This window comes from Toxotes jaculatrix, chromosome 5 (assembly GCF_017976425.1).
Source record: "Toxotes jaculatrix isolate fToxJac2 chromosome 5, fToxJac2.pri, whole genome shotgun sequence".
Taxonomy (NCBI): Eukaryota; Metazoa; Chordata; class Actinopteri; family Toxotidae; genus Toxotes; species Toxotes jaculatrix.
In genome coordinates this window covers 24620851-24641659 of record NC_054398.1, presented here as the reverse complement: position 1 = coordinate 24641659, position 20809 = coordinate 24620851, and the positions used below count along the sequence as shown (strand labels likewise).

At 41.8% G+C, this 20809-nt stretch overlaps 2 protein-coding genes across 6 annotated transcripts in view; one reads left to right on the top strand and one right to left on the bottom strand.

Moving 5' to 3' along the window:
• lrrk2 (leucine-rich repeat kinase 2) overlaps window positions 1–9339 on the bottom strand; it is a 29751-nt gene extending 20412 nt beyond the window's left edge. The window contains exons 1-13 of the mRNA XM_041037607.1: window positions 8859–9339; window positions 7605–7690; window positions 6606–6715; window positions 5864–5952; window positions 4735–4869; window positions 4275–4409; window positions 2618–2749; window positions 2087–2206; window positions 1482–1642; window positions 1308–1387; window positions 1090–1196; window positions 685–814; window positions 228–352 (exon numbers count right to left, since the gene is read on the bottom strand). Coding sequence (XP_040893541.1) covers window positions 228–352; window positions 685–814; window positions 1090–1196; window positions 1308–1387; window positions 1482–1642; window positions 2087–2206; window positions 2618–2749; window positions 4275–4409; window positions 4735–4869; window positions 5864–5952; window positions 6606–6715; window positions 7605–7690; window positions 8859–8994 — 1546 coding nt within the window. The 5' untranslated portion in view covers window positions 8995–9339. The remainder of the gene's footprint in view (window positions 1–227; window positions 353–684; window positions 815–1089; window positions 1197–1307; window positions 1388–1481; window positions 1643–2086; window positions 2207–2617; window positions 2750–4274; window positions 4410–4734; window positions 4870–5863; window positions 5953–6605; window positions 6716–7604; window positions 7691–8858) is intronic.
• A 1468-nt stretch (window positions 9340–10807) lies between these two features.
• On the top strand, window positions 10808–19484 carry LOC121182329 (proton myo-inositol cotransporter-like). Of its 5 annotated transcripts, none has more exons than XM_041038777.1 (11): window positions 10808–10868; window positions 12105–12580; window positions 13122–13281; window positions 13756–13964; window positions 14147–14255; window positions 14487–14650; window positions 15102–15216; window positions 15355–15480; window positions 15777–15898; window positions 16150–16302; window positions 16648–19484. In XM_041038777.1, exons 2-11 carry the CDS (start codon window positions 12133–12135, stop codon window positions 16872–16874), a joined length of 1833 nt encoding a protein of 610 aa, XP_040894711.1. In that variant the 5' UTR covers window positions 10808–10868; window positions 12105–12132; the 3' UTR covers window positions 16875–19484. The 5 variants fall into 5 exon arrangements, with proteins under 5 accessions (XP_040894711.1, XP_040894709.1, XP_040894710.1 ...); XM_041038775.1 differs by having other exon boundaries at window positions 10809–10868; window positions 12108–12580; XM_041038776.1 differs by lacking the exon at window positions 10808–10868 and adding an exon at window positions 11605–11787 and having other exon boundaries at window positions 12108–12580.
• The last annotated feature ends 1325 nt before the right edge of the window (window positions 19485–20809 follow it).

The following is a 20809-nucleotide window of genomic DNA, read 5'->3' as shown; positions in this document are numbered from 1 at the left end:
TCCATTGGTTTTTGTCCATTTGGAGGCAGCAGATTTCTACAACACAAAGAAACACAGAGACTAGGATACTATTGTGGAGCCCCATTAGCATTCATTCATTCATTCATCTGCAGAGCTACAGAGTTAGTGATACTTAGCTGTTGGTTTATCACCACAAGAAACTCACTGCACATCACACAGTCATTTAACTAACTCTCAATACAGAGAAAAAAAAGACCTGAAGGTACCTGGGCAGAGGAAGACCAGGCTGGCCTGCAGAGCCTCCAGCTGAACATCTGGATGGAAGTTGTGGACCTTCATGGTGCTGAGGATCTGACTCATGGCCATGTTTAACTCATCCAGACTGGCTGTCCTACAGACACAACGAGGAAACTTATGAGTTATTGTATCTGTACATTTTGAGAACACTTCATTGTTGAATAATGAATCACTTGCTAGTGAACCAGATTTTAGCCACGACTTATTCATCTTTTCAAAATAACTTCTACTTGAGTTTGTGGAAAGAAAAAAAAAACCTAGTTTCACAGAGGCTTTCTCATTTTACAACAAGCAAAAAGCTACAGTCATAAAGAAGAAAAATGTTATCAAACAGTGACTGTAAGTCCCAGAACAAAACACATGATACACAGTGTGTTTTAAAACAACAGTCAGGTGCCCAGGGATTCAAACAGTGTTTGTGCCCACCTTCCCTGGAAGAGCAGGTTGAGCAGTTTGCAGGCGCTGATGGAAACTTCTGCTGAGGCCGAATGTCTCTTCATCATCTCCACCAGGTTGACATGGAGGCCACTGGACAGCAGCAGAGAACGCATTTTACCTGCAACCAAAGCAGACATTTACTGTACCAGCCAACCAAACAGTGCTGAATTTATAACTTCAACTTTCAATGAGAAACAGGATCCTCAGTCACTTTCAGTATAAACCCTCTGGCACTGTATTGTCTATGCTATTAAAGGTCGTTGATAATATATTGGAGACAACATGTGGACAGGTTATCAAAAATACAAAGCAGATGTTTATAAGAGAAATAAGAGCAGCAGTGTAGCTACATCTCTGCACACTGGGTGTTAATGTGTGCTGCTGAAGACTCACTGTTGTGAGTAATGAGTGTGGCAATAGCACTGGTAGCAGCTTTAAACACGCTGGGAGAGGAGGAGTGGAGCAGCATGGCCGCCATCAACTGTCTGTGAACAGGAGTCCTGAAAACAACCACACGACGCACAACAACAGTCGTTACATCCCCTCATCTATTAAACCATGTTAAATCTATAAAGGAGATGCGAGCGACAGTTCATTGATTGAGTGTGTACCTCTCATCCTGCTCCTCCTCTGAGTGGTTGACTCCAGCTCCGTGCAGTAACAGATTGTGAATGGCCCAGCTTGCAGCTTCCTGAGGCAGCGGAGGAGATTCACGCTTTCATTACTGGAATTATACCGGGTTAAATATTTGCTGTAGCTCCGGGGCAGGAAGAATTTGGACTGACCTGAACTGCCGGCTCAGCGGCATGGAGCTCCAGTGCCATGCAGCAGGCCTCCATCCAGCCCAGGCCCATGTCCTCCACCTCCTCTTTACCCCTGTTCTCCTCCTCCTCTCCTTCCTCCAGACCCTGCTCGGCCACCGCTTTGTTCTGCACGATGGTTGCAGCTGACAGAAGGAGACAGTATGGTGTGATTACTAAACTGTACAAGATCGAATCCAACCGTCAGAGGCACTTCAGCTGATATCAGCTATATGTGGTCTCCAGCTCATCGTTTCTGCTTTGTATTAAAGCTGGGTATCCATTTCAGTGGATCCACACATGTTAATGACACAGAAACAGGCTCAAACTTCTCACAAAGCGGTGGGTTATTTGGTTATAAAGAGAACAATGGCTTAACAAAGTCTCCCTCTTGAGGGGAAATCAATCAGGACAATTTCTGTTTTCAGACAATGCACATGTTTTTCTACCCTTATATAATTTATCTTTTTGTGTACATGTGTTGATGTTGAGGTCAAGCCATTGTTCTGTTGTCTCCATCACTAATCTATCTATGTGGACATAAATAAATGAGTTAAATATAGTGTGTGTGTGAGTGTGTGTGTCCTCACTGAGGTCAGCCAGGCAGGAGAGAGCGGCTGCTTGCAGTGTGGCGTTGTTGGGGAAAGTCTGACAGGCTCTCACTGCAACCCTCTGGACGCCGTTCAGCACCAGGATGTTGTAGTAACTCTCTGCAAGATGACACAGAACAAGCGACCCCTGCATCAAACTGATGTCTCTGATGACTTCTTCTGTCTTAATCTGTCAGCTGGCAAACACACTGGCTTATCAGAATAAATGAAATCCAAACACAGCTGTATTAATAGTGAGGATTCACTGATTGTTTGAACCATGTTATCAACATCGACTGTCAACAAGTGAGAAGATTCTCCAGAATTACTCAACTGACACTGACGTCTGCAAAAACTCACTTGCATCCATTTTATTCCATTTTATTCTAGTTTCCCCTGTTTTGCAGTACAGTTAACAACAGAAATATGCAAACAAAACATATTCAGTTTCCATAGATGATCAAACACAGTCCAGACTGTGAGCGTTTGGCTTCAGAAAATTCCTGTTCTCTGTTGAAATCTGGTTCTGACCTGATGTAAACTTCCTGAACAGGCAGCAGGCCGTCTCCTGCAGCTCCTCCACCTCAGGGAAGGCGTCCATGGCCGCGATGATCACACTGTAGCATCGAGTGCCTCCTGACATCAGCATCTCCACATTACTGCCTGGAGGAGAAAAGCTCACAATAAACTCAAAGCAGCTGCTGAAGTATGAACAGGATTCATCTGCTCTCATCTTGTTTTGCTTGGGGATTTAATTGAATTTTAGTCTGCAATCAAAGTATAATGCTGGTATGTGCTGCTGAATTATACTCAAGGAATTTAAAAATGTATGACAATTAATTAGCACTGTCGGAAAACAATTGTCATAAAAATCTGCCAATAGAAGGAAATAAAACGGAAGGTCATAAAAAGTCCTTCACAAATGAATGAGAATGATATCTCCAAATAGCCTGGAATCCCCCGTGACTGGGATAAATCGTACATCTGTGAAGAACAGAGATTAATGTGGAAAAAATGTTCATGACTGAAACTTTGTCATGTGCTCCACTTTTCATGCAGAAATCCTTGAGATAATGAGAATATCAGCGCAGGGCAATGTCCCTGTTTGTTCTAGTCATTTTTTTAAATCTTTTTCCTGGAGTGAAAGTTGATGTGTCAGCCATTATTTTTGGCCTGTGCTTTTTAAAGAAAACGTAGAACATAACGTTACATAAGTGTGCCAGTGTTTTAATACAGATGAAAAACCTAGTATTTAATACGGCGCATTGAAGACCGTGCTCCCACATGTGTTTATTTTTGTCAGAACACACAAGCTGCTGCCAACCACAACATAATGATACTTGATCAAGCTTCTTTCTGCACAGGACCGCCTGACCGATATCTCAGCAAGGCCGATATATATCTGCGATAATTTCAGGTTATCGCAGATATCCTCTATCGGTGACTATGACAAGTGTCAAGTAATAAGATGTTTAAGTTCATAAATGGCAGCAGGGGCCCTCCTGCTGTCTGATAATTGCGTTTGCTGTTCCAACAAATGTTTAAATACATTTTCATGGAAATGTGGGAAGACTCCAACTCAATTATCTGAGTATTCACTCAAGGAGCGGCTATCTTCTTCACCGCGAGGGAATTTCCACGAAGACCTGACTGTTTTCAGCAAACGCCATCACCATCCTGTCCCACAAACAGCGGCTCTGACGCAGCAGCTCAACGTCACACATGTTTACTGCCGTTTAATCTGATCTACATCAAAACGCTACAGTGACATCACGGTCTGGTGGTCAGGCCACAAATAGACTGTGTGAAATGAAGAAAGAGAAGAACTGAAGTTTAATGCTTCCTTCACACACACTGTGTACTGCTGAGTCTTGTGGTTGAACATGTCAGTCATTACATTAGCAGAGTGAAAGCATACATTCCCAAACTTCTCCACATGAAGAGAACTACGGTCAGTCTCTCCATTCAGCTGCAACAGACTGAGGTTCAAACCAAACCTTTATTCTTTAATTTGCCGACAATCAATCAATCAATCAATCTGAGATCGACGTACAGTAGAAGTCAGGTTTGCAGAGCATTCACGGATCAGCCCTTTTTTACTAATCAAGTAATAAAGCTGTTACTCATTCTTCTCTTTCCCTCTTAGACCTCATAAACATTGCTGCGGTGTGGTGTAATGACGTCCTACCAGTACGAGCCAGTGGGAGCAGCACTTTCATGGCCTGCAGGAGCAGCTCGGAGCTGTCTGCGAACCTCTGTAGAGCCGCCAAGACCACAACATGGTCCTGGTTCTCCACAAACTCCATGAGGTGCTCGTCACTTACTGGAAACAGAGACAAGAAATATATTCAGCTGCTGAAGTTTAGCTTAGGCAAATGAAAGTTCAAACCTGATGATGTAGAGGTAAACCTGCATGTACTGAGAAATACAGCCTCACAGGACTCCATGAATAGCTGTAGACTGTTATGAGTGAATAAAAGTCATATGCAATATGTAAATGAGTTTATGTCACCATTAACGAAATGCGTTAACTAGCTTCAAAGTCTGCTGTGATACATGATACCGAGCCAGAAGCTCTGCTGCACGACAGACAGTGCACATTAATGTGCACAACAACATACAAGAGGTCACAGTGTGTGTCTGCTCACCTCTCTCCAGGAGGAACTGCAGAGCAGCACAGCCTTGGAGCTGCACCTCTTCACTGGCAGGAAACGTCTTCATCGCCTGCACCACCAGGCCAAACACATCCTCTTCGTCCTCCAGCACCAGCAAAGGAACCACGTCTACAGAGCCGGGAATAAAACAAGCTTAGAAACACATCTGACCATTCGAAATGACAGTTTCAGCAGTCAGTGATTGAGCCCTCCCATCCAACAAACTTCAACATAAGTTTAAAAGGAGAGTTTTCAGGCCCACAAATAAACGAATCATTTTAAAAACACAATATATTCATGAATCATTTTGTCATCCATAGATTATAATGTTATCTCCAAACAGTAAGTTTCACAATTCGTCATGTGATAAGTGGTGAATATCTCTTAGCAACTGCAGATATGAGTTTTTCTTTTTTGCGATTATGTAAATATTGTCTTAAACAAATGTTCCTCAGTGTCAGAGGCAGAAAGTCTTTGGCTTGCTTGATTATTCAGTTCAGTTCCATGTGACGCGTTTAACTTCTGCCCTTCTCAGAAGCTTCACATCACATCAAGCAACATGAAATATGAGCAGAAATATGAGTTTAATAATTAGCACAACCAAAGAGATCATTTAAGAAACAAGACTGAAACACTGCTCTAAAAATAAACTATGAAACAACAATGTGTTGTTTGAAGTGGGCTTTGAAAGGGGAACCCCAGCAAAGCAGGGGGTTCCCCTGTGTGTAAAATGCTGCCACATAAACAGTTTTACAGTTGATTACATGTGACCTGCTGTTCTTTGATGCTTAACTGCCTCATTCTTTTGCATTTTCACTCTTCAACCTTCCTAAAAGGCTTTTTGATTAATATATTTTCAAGTTTCTTTTTATATAGGTTTGATGACATCAATGCATCATAACATAAACCTTTCTAAAGCTTTGTTATGCTGATCAGCTTTTCCCATCAGACATAGAATCGCTGTTAAAATCCCAAACTGTGACCTGGGCTTTGGGTATCAAGTCACAGGAAAAGGTTTTAAATTGACTTTCAGTTTTTTTTAGTGCTCATGCTGGCTTCATGCGACGCGTAGCAGGAGTAATGTCCTGATGTGTTGTGACAAATCTCCTGTGTAGTCGTGTACCTGATGTGAGCAGCAGCGCCAGGGCCCGGAGTCCCACCATGGTCACTTTGCAGTCTGTGCTGTACTGAGACAGTACCTTCAGGACCTGCCTGGAAAACACATCAGAACAGGTAAAAACACAACCAGGAAACAACACTGTTTTAAACTCCATTCTTGATAACCTGACCTGAATTTGATAACATCAATAAATATTTTCAGAAACGTTTTCTTGTCTGAGCACGAGTGTGAGCACTTTTACCATCACAGGAAGCAGAAATGAGGGAAAGGAAGGCAACAAGTGGAGGACTTGCTTGAACAAAATGTTAGACAGCAGCATAAAGGAACTGAAAGGACCACTTGGAAAAAAAAATCTGCAGGTAAAACTGACACTGCGTGACATGACAATATGACCCAAACTGGTTACTTATAATGAACAGGAAGTGAGAACTGAAAAGAGACCATGCATATCGTCTGAGAAAAAAAGAACATTGCATGCACAGCTCAGATGTGGAATGTTGCTTTTAAATCTGAAAACTACACACAAGAATGAAACTTCATTGTATTAATGTCCACTCTACAAACGTTTCGTTTGGACAGTGACAGAAATATGTGCTGACTGAAACACCTTCATGGCTTCTTTAGAACATGATCTCTGTCTGCAGGTTGGTGTGATTATGTTATGTACTCCCATGTGACATGAGCTGTTTAAGGTGCTATGTAAAGAAAAGATGAATTTATGCACCTGAAGAATGTGTTTACTTACTGGTGCACACCAAGTACCTCCGAGTCCTTGGCTGCCTGCAGAGTTCCAGTCAGCTGGTCAAGTGTACCAGGGCATACTTCAATCAGCCGACAGAGCAGTGACCAGCCCACCTGTAGCAAGAAGAGCACACTTTATTTCAATGTTAAAAGTGAAAAGGTCGACCAATTAATCAACATAAATCAGAACAGAAGCAACCATTTCTACATGTTGTGGAAGTGCCCCTTAACATGCAGACGCAGGAACAGGTGCCAGTGTCCATTTTCCACACTCTGGCTATTTGCCAGTGGAAGACTTGTGAAAATTTCCAATAATTGTTTGATTCCACTGTAGCAGAGCTGTTATATGAGCAACAACTCAATCACTGTTATCTGTGTGTGAAGCTAATTCAGTAAAACCAAGTTTGAGACAAAATACTGAGTATGTGGGACTTAAATGATTTGAAGTATCTGACAAAATACATCACACGACTGCCTACAGCAGTCAGAAGTCAGAATTCTTAAGCTCAGACTCTGTTTCATCCTTGAAAAGCAATCTGTTATGACTAAAGCTGTATACGAGTCTCATCACGTGACTTTCAGTTTGTGTCATTCCGCAATCTCACCTCTGATAAGCTGCGGTACAAAGCAGTCACGAGATGCCACAAATGTGATAAGATCAGACCCAGGCCTGTCACCTGTGGTTGACTTTTAACTCCACAGAGCAGAAACTGCCTGAGCAGGTGATGCTAGTGCTCACACCTCAGCACCAGCACACGCTTCTGTTTCCTCTCAGCACCAGACTAAACTGACAATCCAATGATCCTCACTGTCATTTTAAAAGCAAAAACCTGGCAGACTAATCAGCTATGAAAATAATTGTTAGTTAAGCTGTGTTTAAAGCCACCACATGGAGCTTGTTCCCTCTGTTTAGGAAGTCACATTTCAAAATGGCCCACTTTGTTGTGAAGGAACAACACACTCTTTTTCAAAGGTCTGTGGGGCTTCTGATGACTTGCACTACCTGCTGGACGCCTCTGCTGCTGATGTAGGATGACAACACCGCCATGAGAGGGACATGGACATCTTTGTCTTCAAACAGTTCAGCTGCTGCAACAAAGAACGGAAGAAGACGCGACGTAACAAGCTTGATGAGAGGGATGCAGCCTTTCACACTCATTTCTATTTTTAAACGTGTATAAGAGCGTTTGGAAAATCGTCTAGCAATAACAAGGATCCATGTATAAGAGTGCCAGTCTAGTTGTCTGTGTTCATTCGCAAATACTGTTTAAACAAGCGACGATCAATCACAGCAGTGACGAAAACACAGTGATAAGAATAAATAAAGATGAATGAAGTGACAGATCTGTGCAGAAGAGGTCAGGATAATGATAGAAAGAGTATTCCTCTAAAGAAATAGCACTATATAAAAACACACTGTTACAAGTCGGACTGCAAGTAACAATTTACTGAATTACTGCTTAATCTAACAATTTAGAATTATAACCAGCAACTAGGATTATGTCATGAATGAAGTGCAGTGAAAGTGAAAGTACAAAGGTATAAAACTCCACCAAATGGAAACAGTAAAAATCCCATAAATATACTCACACTTCCCCTAATATGTGGATAAGGAAGTAAAAATGAATTAATTATGAAGCAGACGGGGAAAATGGTCAAGTATATTTACTAAAGTATTTCACATGTAATACATCTAAAAGTTCTTGTACTTTGAGTATTTTCTTGTTCTGCTAATTTTTGCTTCTGTTCCACTAAATTCCAGAAGAAAATCTCTGCTTTTTTTTTCTCATTTACTTTTATCTGACATCTATCTGACATCCAAAACGTTCAGTATGATCACTTTAGGAAATACATTGCATTGTTATGGATTAAACTACCTTACAGTGTATAAAGTGGTTAAAACTGGCTCCATTTACATCAGCTACAGAATTTAAAAGCTGCTTAAAACACTGGGTCATCAAGTACAACGATAATCGAATAATATTACACCCATATGGTTCACTTTTATGCATAATGAGCACATTTGATGCTTAGGTGTGAGATACATTTTGCTGATAATGCTTCTGTACTTTTATTTTGAATGCTTTTATTCGGAATGGAGTATTTCTACACAGTGGTATTTACCACTTTTATTCAAGTAAAGACTCTGACAAGTTCTCCAGCCACTGCTCCTAAGTCAGACATCATGGCCAAAGAAGACTGAGCCTGTTTATGAACACCGGCATGATGCACATGCAGGAAGAAATGTGTTTCCTACCATGGTCGGTGTGCGCCAGGAAAAGCAAATCCTGGACGATCTGAATCAATGTGCACAGTTGTCTGTCCTCTTGCGGGGTTTTCAGTCTCACCAGAAGTTTCCTCAGCCTTTCCTCCAGCTCCTCTTTGTTAACCATGGTCTTTGAAATTCTGTTTTCCAGTGGATGACTTGACTTGCATTTAGGTCAATGAGTACAGTCCCTCCGAACCGACAAATGGCTGCGAGCGGCCGCACTGCTGCGGCATGGACACAGCCGCAGGGAGGAAACGAGTGAAGCGCTACTGTAGCCTCTCATATCGTACCATCACATTACTGTATATAATGTTACATAATATTACATTAGCCACAGTACAGCTAAGCGGCCGTCAGGACTAAGGAAGCTGTCAGTGTCGCACAGTTTCGGTTCCGACTCTGACATCACCGTCCTCGGCTAACTTTCCCCTGGCAGAGAAACATGATCCTCTTTGTGGACTCGCTTGACTTTCTGTTGTTTCTGTGGGAAATCCAGTGTCTCCTGCCTGCCAGGCGTGTTCCTCCTTCCCTGCGGTCACGTCATATGACTCCGGTGAAAAAAAAACTTCTCGTTTGTGGAAGAGGAAACGGCGCGGAGAGGGAGGGAGGAAGGGAGAGAGGGAGGGGGGTGACGGGAGCGGTCACTGCTGCAGAGACCTGCCGCGTTTCAGTAACAAAAACAACATCGGTGCACAGATTGTAGCCCCGAAAGATGGGTTTTAACTGAGATTAGACTGGCTAGGAGCACCCATTCACTCCATGAGCTGCTCCCCACCCCGTTGTCTGAAATCAGTTGTTGATCCACTGATTTATAAAACAGTGAGAGAGACTTGGCACTGATTCGCGCCGTATTTCCCTCAGAATTTCCCCCATTGTCGTGTTTGTTTGCAGAATGCCAATCTTATTTTCCCTAACCGAGCAAATATTAAAACATTTTATGACTCCTGGTTAGGCATTTTTAAATACGGCATACATCCAATTCACCAAACTGGGACCAGTTAAACAAATCTCAACTTTATCTGTCTGTGGTCCTGCTGTCACCAAGGCCGGCCCAAGGCATAAGCGAACTAAGCAGCTGCTTAGGGCCCCGTGACCACTAGAGGGCCCTCGGTTAGGAATAAAAGTAATGTACATAAAAATATGGGAAGAGATGGAAAAGTGTGAGCAGTGCATGACTGATGAGTTTTTGAGAGTAGATGGTTTTGAAGAAAGAGCTTTTGAGGGGTGAACATGCTGAAACTGAGGACAAATTAGACAGGCTTATACTGGGACAGAGGAGACAGAGACCGCAGAGGAGAAGGAATGCTGTTGTGCTCTCTCTGATATTGTTACTCTAAAAAAGATTTTCTTTATATAGCAGAAAAACAGCAAGGAGGAGAACAGGAAGACTGCCACGGGTTAGGGTGCTGCGTGCTATTACACGCTATAGCAAATTTGGATTTTATTTCATTATGCACTTGTTTAGAGGCCACCACCTTCTACTGAAGGAAATGAATTTCAATCATTACCAGTATACCAGTAATATTACCATGTGTCCAACTTAGAAATTTAGCCAGATTCTGGGTCAGGTTGTTGTCCTCAGACCTGTGCACAGACCAGAAACACTCAAATAAAATGACAAAAATAATAAAATCAGAGAGGAATCATGTCCTTAACTTGCTAAATAAAATCCAATTTTATCAGTCCCCGTTTAGCTTTGATAGGCGAATAAGAAACAGCTGATATGAATATAACATTAGCTTGCCTTATTTAAAGCAATGCAAATGCTTCCAGTTTGATAAGGCTGATAAGGTAAATACAGCTGTCCGCTATGAGAATGGCGTGACCGCAGTCTGCAGAATAAGGTCGCTCAAAGCACAGGTAAGCTATTCATTATAGTGTAAATGGGTGTGTTCCTCCGTAGCTGAAAATCATATGATCCGGGTGCATCAGACAAACTTCCCGTTTGTTAAGGAGGACACCAACTGCAGAAGTGCTTCAGAAAAAAGCTCTTCAGAGGTACGGTTTGAGTTATTTTTGCGCAAATATTGTTTAATCGAGGCTTTTGTGTAATGCTTACATTTTACATTCCATCTGCAGTGAGTGACATTTATGTGGCTGCGTGTATTTCCAACCTACCTGTCAGCTGTTCAGTGACAAACGAGTCTGATAGGCTAATGCTGCACATTGCTGACTGGCAATTTTTTATAGGAGCATATTTTATGACTGTCTTTGAACTGTGTTTTATCTTTCAAATTTTGCTTTTCGACGTGTATTTTATAGCTGTCTATTGAGTTCATTTAAAAAAAATCAAGCAATACCTGACTTGTTCAACTCATTCTCAGATATTAGACTTGGCTTTGGGGATATTCACAATCCCAATCCTTTTTCAGAAAAGGATTGGGATTAAAAAAGAGACATATATGCCGAATTGACGAGAAGACACAACAGATGGTATTAACTTATGTTTTAATGTATGCAAGCTTTTCCGATAAACAAGAATTCACTCAATTGAAATATTCTAAACGGAGTTTGGTGCGACGTCTTGGAGTAATTGTCAAGTGTTGCTAAAATAAATAATATATGGATGTTAAAAAGTATATTAGATATATATTTGTGATGCGTATACTTAAAAGACTAAGTGTGGTACATATAATAAATATGACATTAGAAGTTGTGGGATAAGTTTTTTGGGGGGTGGGGGTAAAATAATGCAGCGCGGCAGTCAGGTGACGTCTCGTAAACATGGCCGCACAGGAAGCGGGGCAGGTTTACAGTCAGAGATAAACAATCATCTGAAGTCAGTTTAAACCCTTTAAAGTGCAATATTCAGGCAAATTCCTCACATGACATGACTCTGAAACCCGCTGTACAAACAAAAGTACTCTCTCCGTCAACGACGAGGATTTATCCCGACTCGTTATCGTTAGCTGCGTCAGTAAGTTTAGCTCTTGATTGTCTCTCTTTTTTCGAGCCACACATCTGAACACACCCTGGTAGGGAATTGTATTTGGAGATTATCGGGACGTCCGGTATTTAAAGGACGCGGCAGCACTGTCTCGTCTTGTTTCCTCCACTCTGACATGTTTTATTAAGGCCGTTTTATTAACTACAAATGACTGCACCCATGAAGACCCCACGGCCACCTCATAGAGGGTCATCTCACCAAACTAGTGAAGGACTAACCGACGAAAGAAGTTGCTGTTGTCGTTAAATTAACTGGTGAGCTTCACTCCTGGTTTCCCTTATGTCCAGCAGCCACGATGAATACAGCCTGAAGCACATGAGCAACCTTATGGACAGCAGGAGGCAGAAAGCAGTGGATGACGGGGAGCAGAGTCTCATTGGACCTCCACCCAGGGGCTCCGCCACCAGTGGGGATCTCCTGGACAAAGATGCCCCCACATCGTGGTTCGTCTATGTGTTGGCCGTTTTCTCTGCCCTGGGAGGATTTCTCTTCGGGTATGACACCGGGGTGGTCTCCGGGGCTATGCTGCTCCTGAAGAGGGAGATGAACCTGAGCGCTCTTTGGCAGGAGCTGCTGGTTTCCAGTACGGTCGGGGCTGCAGCGATCTCTGCCCTGAGTGGGGGCTCCCTGAATGGGTGGCTGGGACGCAAGATTTGCATCCTTGTGTCCAGCTTCATCTTCAGCATTGGCGGCATCATCTTGAGTGTTGCACCGGACAAGGTAGTCCTTCTCGTGGGCAGAATCACAGTTGGTTTGGGCATTGGTGAGTTGGTGTTTGGTGTAGATTATTGAGATCTGTTAATTTTTGAAATGTGGCGTCAGCTCTTTGGTCAGATACAGAAGCTTGTTTACTTTTTCTCTGATTAAATGTCTCAAACTTTAGACTATTTTTTGTTTAGGTTATTTAACACAGAGCAGTTTTGCATGTTTTACATATTTTATTAAATGAAAAAGAGTTAAACATGTTTAAATTCCCAAGCCTAAGATATCAGAAAAGTATTATTTTGGTATCATTCATTCATATTGTTATTATTGAAAATTTTCATGTGATACTCAGTCCTAAGAGCACACTTTCAGTTCCTCTGTTCAGTTTTTTTTTAAGTTTGTTCACACCACAAGCAACAAGCTTTCTTCTTAGCTCTGTAGATCATCACTCCCTGATATTTTAACTGAATCCACAGTTTCTGAGCAGGTTCACTCCTAAGCAACCCCTGGCCTCACCCCCGTCTGACCTGCTTCTCCAGTTCTACCGTGAGGCTGTATTTGCCAGAATGAAGTGACACCCTGTCTGTTTTTCCCTTCAGGCATTGCCTCGATGACAGTTCCTGTATACATCGCTGAGGTTTCTCCGCCTCACCGGAGAGGTCAGCTGGTCACTATAAACTCCCTCTTCATCACCGCTGGCCAGTTCATTGCCAGTGTGGTTGATGGAGCGTTCAGCTATCTGAACCATGACGGCTGGAGGTACACATTTGTTCCACGCTGTCGTCCCTGCTAGAAACTTTTCACTTTAGTTTTGTTTGTCTTATATCTTATCTTTCTACCCGTTTCCCTTTGGGGGAAACCAACAGACCAGGTTGCTCAGTAAACAAATTGCAGCATTTAGCTGTGAAAGTTCTCCATAAATGCTTTGTACTGATGTTATTGTTGTACTACACAACAACAGCAACACTTTAGAGGTGCTGTGCTCACTGACTCTATCTCTTATATCATTAATTGAAAGTTCTGGGTATGGTTGCTTTGTGTTGTTCTGTGAAGGGTCTTAGCGAACCTGTTCATCAGAAAGGCTGATATCAGCGTTCCTCAGATATATTGCCATGCCTCTGTTGCACCATGCAGCTTTAAGTTGACTCCCTTAAATGCCATCAACGTGAGAATTAGCAGTGGCAGAAGGCTGTTTTCGCCCATTCACTCCTCCTCGTTCTCTCCATACTGTAGGTACATGTTGGGACTGTCTGTTATTCCAGCAGTCCTGCAGTTTGTCGGCTTCTTCTTCCTACCAGAAAGCCCTCGTTGGCTTCTCCAGAAGGGCCGGAGCCAGGAGGCCCGTAAAGTTCTCAGCCAGATCAGAGGAGGCCAGAACGTTGGCCAGGAGTATGACGCCATCAGAACCAGCATCGAGGAAGAGGAGAAAGAGGCGGGTGGAGGTGAACATTTTCTGGAAACAGAAATAAATAAATAAAAGCAGCAACAAACCAAGTTTTATCTAGATGTGACAAAACCGTGATTTGTGACAGAAAGGAAATTGAAAGCTGAAGAAATAAAGGTTCATGAGCTGGAATTTTAATATTTATTCAAGATTTTCGGTTGGTTGTTTGATTGTTTATAGGAGGCCTCGTTATTCTGCAGATCCTCAGCCACCCTCCAACTCGCAGGGCTCTCATCGTTGGCTGTGGCCTCCAGATGTTTCAGCAGCTGTCTGGGATCAACACCGTCATGTAGGTCATCTGTTTATCTTGTAATAGCTCCCACATAATTACTGCCCTTGTGCCTGATAACATGGCCAAGTATTGTAAAAGCTCAGGTGATAAATCAGAGCCTGTGTGTTTTTACGATGTCCTGACCAGTGGCACAGGAAAATCCTGTCATGGCAGAGTTGCTGTGACTTGGTGGAGAACAGAATTGTAAATTGATTTCGCTTGTCATTGTACCTCTTTGCCCACATCTAGGTACTATAGTGCAACCATTCTGCAGATGGCAGGGGTGCGGGACGACAAACAGGCCATCTGGTTGGCTGCTGCAACGTCGGCTACCAACTTTGTGTTCACACTGGTTGGAGTGTGGCTGGTAGAGAGAGTGGGCCGCAGGAAACTGACCCTGGGCAGTCTTTTAGGTTTGGAATTTGGATGCTGCATTGATTCATAGATAACTGATTTGCTTTGTCACAACCTGACAAATGATAGGATATTGTATTTGTTCCTTTTACATCACTTTAATTACACAGCATGTGAGTGATACATTATTTTTAGTTTTTTTTTTTTAAAGATTTTTAAGCTGTTAAAAAGCTATTTGTGTAGAAATCCATAATAAAATAGAATAATTCTTGCTTGCAGTAATTCAGTATTTTATTGAGACAGTAACGTTTCTGTTAGAGTTTTGTGACATGTTGCCATGGCATTTAGTTATTGGTTGTATTCAAAAGCACATAAGAAAGACTGGGAAGATCTGTAGGATACACTGCTTTCTCTAGAGTTTAGTTGTCTTATGGAGAGGCCTGTGCAGGATTTATTTATTCATAACTAATATTCAAGCTTTATTTAGAGTGCTTATTTTCTCTGATGCAGGTACTGGTCTGAGTCTGACTTTGTTGGCAGTTGGGTTCTTGCTGTCTGCCCAGAACTCTCCGCCCATCACCCTCCACCCTGTCGACCCTCAAAACTCGACCTGCGGACAGTATGGGTAAGAAATCATCAAGCAGCTAGTTTTTCCTGTGTGTGTGTGTGTGTGTTATCAGTGCTCACAGAGTGTTGTGTTTGAGTGTTGCTCAGTAAATAGTTTATTGTGCTGTGTGGTTTTACAATCAGCTCTGTCCTCCAGGTCGTGTGAATTCTGCATGTTAGATCCGATCTGTGGATTTTGTTATCGTGAAAACGTAACCGAAGTGTACGACTCCTCCTGCGTTCCTGTCAATCAAATGTCCACAGATCATGCAGCGTGGGGAAGGTGAGACACAGATTATCTGTGTGTGTGTGTGTGTGACAAAGAGTCAGTAAGATTCTGACAAGCAGTTGAGATGGACACATGAGTGTCACAGGACAAACTTACATCCTGATCCCATTCAGGTGATCATTACTACAGTTAGATTGATTTATACATCATACAGCTAAAGGAGTAACATTCTTGTTTGAAAAGAGGATGCTAATGTGTTTTTGAAATACAGCAGATAGAAGTTTTCTTTTGTTGGATAATTAAGATTGAACTGAAACATGCATATTGTTTTTTTGTTTTTTTTAATCCAGATGTTCCAACCAGACAGCAGAGGCAGCTGACAGCCCAATTTGGGCCTACAACTACTGTCCCACATCCTACTCCTGGATCGTCTTGCTGGGACTCATTCTCTACCTTGCATTCTTCGCTCCAGGTGTGAAATTACTTTCGGTTGGTTGTTTGACTGAAATTACTTTCACACCTTACTCTTCGTTTTTCAAACATCTCACATCTACAGCAGCTTCAGAAAGCATTCAGATTCACTTTTTGCATTGATTGTGTTTTAGATGTAATTTAAAGTGGGGGATTTATACCTTAAAGTGCTTGATTTGCACGTGAAATAGCACAAAAACATGAAGCAATGAATATTAACAGTGCTTCCTCCTCTGTGTGTCTGTGCGTTAGGTATGGGCCCAATGCCTTGGACTGTGAACTCAGAGATCTACCCGCTGTGGGCCCGTAGCACCGGAAACGCCTGCTCAGCCGGGGTCAACTGGATTTTCAATGTGCTAGTGTCTCTGACCTTCCTTCATGCCGCTGAGTTTCTGACTTATTATGGTAAGATTATCAGGAGGTCAGATGACATTAAATACCTTGGATCATAATCTGTGTTTACTTGTTAGGTGAGACCGTTTTAATCAGAAAACCTGGAGGCGTCTGGGATAATTGCCTTGTTGGGGACCCATGCTTTTTACTGTTTTTAAATGTCCATTTTCTATTTACAGCCACCTCTCCAAAAGCATATCAGCCCTTGATGTATTGTTCCCATTTTTAACTCCAGTTTACGTCATTCTGCAGTTGTAGTTCATTACTTTGACAACAAAAGTTTGACAGTCAGAATTTGTCCAGATTTCACAGCTCAGAACCTAATATTGAAAATGTACATATGAATCTCTCTTCCAGGGGCGTTCTTTATGTACACAGGCCTGGTAGTGTTGGGTCTCATCTTTGTCCAGGGCTGCCTCCCAGAGACCCAGGGCCTGCAGCTGGAGGACATCGAGAACTTGTTCACCGGTCAGCTCTGCTCCTGTGGAGCCTCCTCACCCACCGGCAGACGCCACGTCCACTACATCCGGGTAAAAGGCAACAACTACCTCCCCTCTGACAATGATGCCTCAGATGTAGAGTAGACTGGAAAGATTTTTTTTCCACTCTGTCTTGATTTCGCTGTCTTTTTGATTGCGAGTTGGAAAGACAGCTGATGTCGGGAGGAAAGGTACTCATGTTGCTCTCTGATGGATGCAATCATCTTCAACTCTCAAGAAAATGACGATAACTGGCACTTTCCCTTGCTCTGGCGTCTATTTTGTAAGTCATCACTGTTTTTCTGTCTTGTCTTTGTCTCACCTGGGTGTTTTCACATCACAAAGGGAAAACTGAAGCAGAGATTAGGGTGATTAGGGTTCATTTGAAAAATGTTGCTGAAATTATACATATCCGAGGAAAGTTACAGTACAGTCCAGAGGGTAGGTTTACACTTTTTTTATTCTTCAGACTCTGTGCCTTACACTGTGAAAATGTAAAAGTGGACACAACTTTAAACAAGTTTAGTAACAATTTTTACAGCTTTTTTAAGTTTATTCCCCAAACCTAATATTTTGTAATTTATGTAATATAAGTAAGTAACTAAGTAAACCTTATTTATATAGCACTTTCCACAGATAAAGATCACAAAGTGCTTTACAACAAATATCATAATATTTCGTTTAGTTGGCACAATGGGCACAAAATGTTAAGCTGGCAGAAATTTTTATGTATACTTCACTATTATAGTTCTCTTGGGTCAAGTTCACCCAACTTTTCTCCAAGTTGAAATATTTCAGTACTGCCGCAAATGCATTCCTTTGGATATTCAGTGTTGAGAGCATAGAAGAGACCAAACACACAGTCTTTGATTTTTAATAAATTTGCACAAACTTGTTTGTACTTTTTCATGATGGCTTACTGAGTGTAGGCTGATAGGAAAAGTGATGAATTTTGTTCATTTATAATTAAATGTAGAACACTGTACAAAGTGTGCAACAGGTGAAGGCGTCGGAGTATTTTTGAAGTGACTGTACAAAGGAAATACCCTGGATTTTGTTGCAAAAAATGTGTTTCGAACTAGTGTATGGTTTCATATTCAATTTTGATAGTACATTTGTGCACAAATGTTATTTAAACGTACATTTTTTTCTACAAAATCATTTGGGATCATTTATGACAAGTTGTATGTTAAATATAATGGATGTTGTGGGAGCAAAGCTGTTTTAAGCCTCTTCTCGTGTTTAAGAAAATCTTCAGTAAATAGCACACATTCTGATTTAAACCCTTGAGTTGTATTTCTGTGTTCAGTCTATGTTTTACCTGAAACAGGTTCAAGTTCTCTTAAGATTTCTGTGTTGTGTTATATATTCTAATGTATGTATGGTTTAAAACCCTGGTCACAGGTTGAACTTATGTCAGATTTACTTAAAAAACAAAAGCTCATACTGTCCAGAAATCAGCTTACATGGCAGGAACTCTGAAGGCTGAGACCCTTCAGTGCTGCAGCTTTCTGATGCACAGGGATGTCTGTGGGTTCAATAACCATATTCACTTACATATCTACACAAAAGTAAACCCACCACTGCACTGTTGTGGCTAGGACGGCGTATGATAATGAGGGGAATAGCCTCCAACAAGAGGAAAATTTTGGCTTCCTTAGTTTGAAAAAACAAAATTCTCTTTTGAGTTGATCCATTTATTACTGGGTTTTCCTGTTGTTTAAAGCAAGTGCACAATGATGCCCTCATTCACTTTACTCTCTTCCCCTATCAGTGTTCCTGCCCTGTGTGCATGCAAATCCGTGGACTTCATTGTTTAATTTTAAACGATGAAAAGCATGAGCTCTGAAATCAAGGCACATACATTATTTACAAAAACTGACTTTGCTTCTTTATGTTGGTTTTTTTTGTTTATATTCCCTCTAATCTGGTGTTTATATTGATGTTGTGCATTCATTCATTTCTTTTGGAATTATTTGTTGGAGATTATTAAGACAATCATCAATGCTTTCGTAAGATGGAGCAATGAATATGTACACCCAGATGGACTTGACTTCAGTTACCTTTGCCTTGAAATATGGACAATCTTTTATACAATCAAATTAATTACTCCTAAGGATTTCAAGTAAATAATGACACGAGCTCAAAAAGAAAAAAAAATAAAGTGAAAGTCTTTATTGTTTAATTTTTTTTACAGACATCACTTATAAATTAGGGGCAGTTAAAAGTGGCCAAATAACCTAAACTGCATGTCTTCGGAGTATGGGAGGAAACCGGAGCACCCAGAGAAAACCCCATGCAGACACAGAATGTGCAAGAGAGAAAGAGACCTCAGCAGCTACAGTGCTGCCCTCAAAGCGAAGGGGAATCAGTGTAAAAACATCTGGGAGCTTGTAGAAGAAATATGTGTTGTGGAATTTGGAGTGACAGCAAATACCAGCAAATGGCCAGGTTCCCCCACACAGCAGTGCAATCAGCCACATCTACGCTGCAGCTTCTTTCACCTGGCAGCGGAGGAGGTTAACTGGGAGGAAGTATGATGTACCTGTGTTTACCAGTTCCCACCCACCGACCCTGTCTACCACTGCATATGTGCCCCAACCAACCACCTCACTGATTTCCATAAACACTAATGAATCCTAAATTTTTGCTGATTATTTCATGACTGCAAATTCCACCTGATCCATTGGTTCTGTTTGTGCAGGTTTATAAGATGGATTTCTGCCACCACCCAATACAGTGGAGGTGAATGGAACTGCACTTGTGCCAGATGGGCCAACACATTATCAAATGACAAACTGATAACTAACTCAATCTGGGATGGTATTTCTGAGCATGGATACCCTGAGAACACAGTGGTTTATTATCATTTGGGTTCATTTCTGTTATGTGGCCCAGAGTGAAGTTAAACTAGTTTGGATATAAATATTCTAACAGTCTTTCTCTGGCTCTGTAGTGCAGCCACCGTGCAGCCTGGCTTGCCTTCACTATAATATGCACTGACATGTGTCTAGTCATTAGTGAGCTTGTATTTTGCCAAGCCTCCCTGTCCTGGTAATTTGATAGGCTTGTAACATGCATCCTGTATTCATGCTATTAATGCCCATCAGGGAGTGGTAGGGTGGAGCGCTGGAGGCTTTTACACACAAACCAAACTCTAAATATGCAGCTTCAGGAACTGGCTTGCCCTGCTCAGTTACCTTTGACTGTTGGTGTTACTGAGTCATGTCCTGCAATCTTGTCCAGGTGGATGTCCAGTTATGTCCAGATTGGACAGAGAGTGAAACACATCAACTAATTCATGGTCTTTCTCTGTAGAACAACAATATACACTCCCTGGCTACTTTATTAGGAACACCTATGCTATCTACTGCAGTCCAGTACACCAGCTCTGCCCCATGTTTGTAAATGGGGTGGATCAAAACATAAGAAACACCTCTCTGTGTAATGCAGTCCAGTTCAACACCACAGCAAGCCACAGTGTAATCTCAGTAATAAACATATGGGTGAATTAATCCCCTCTCTGACAGTGTTAATCAACAGCATTGTCTTTGTAAGGTAGAGTTTATGGCTGAGCCATTGAATTGAAGCGCAGTAGATTTTACAGGTGTACCTAATAAAGTGCCCACTGAGTGGATGTGTGCTGTGTGTAATCAAAAAGAAATTCTGTCAGTATCTAAGAAATATTCACTTATGTTCCCTGTGTTTGATATACTGTACCAACTGCCCCCAACACATAATACCCTGTACAGCTCTCTGCTGCCTCTGTACAATACCATGATGGTTCACAGCCACAAGGTGGCGCTAAAACTCCTCTTAAGTGAACAACTAATCACTGAGCATTGCAGCTTTGTTTTACTTGTGTGCTTAATGTTGTATTTGCCCATTTGCAATTAACATAGATCTCCTTTGGAAAACAGGTTCCTAACCCTAGTGGGATTTCTACCCGGTTAAATAAATAAAATAACCATGCACTGGTTTATATTTGATGAATGTGAGCAGTGGTAACAATCAGTGGCTCTTTTTAAGATGTTGCCTGT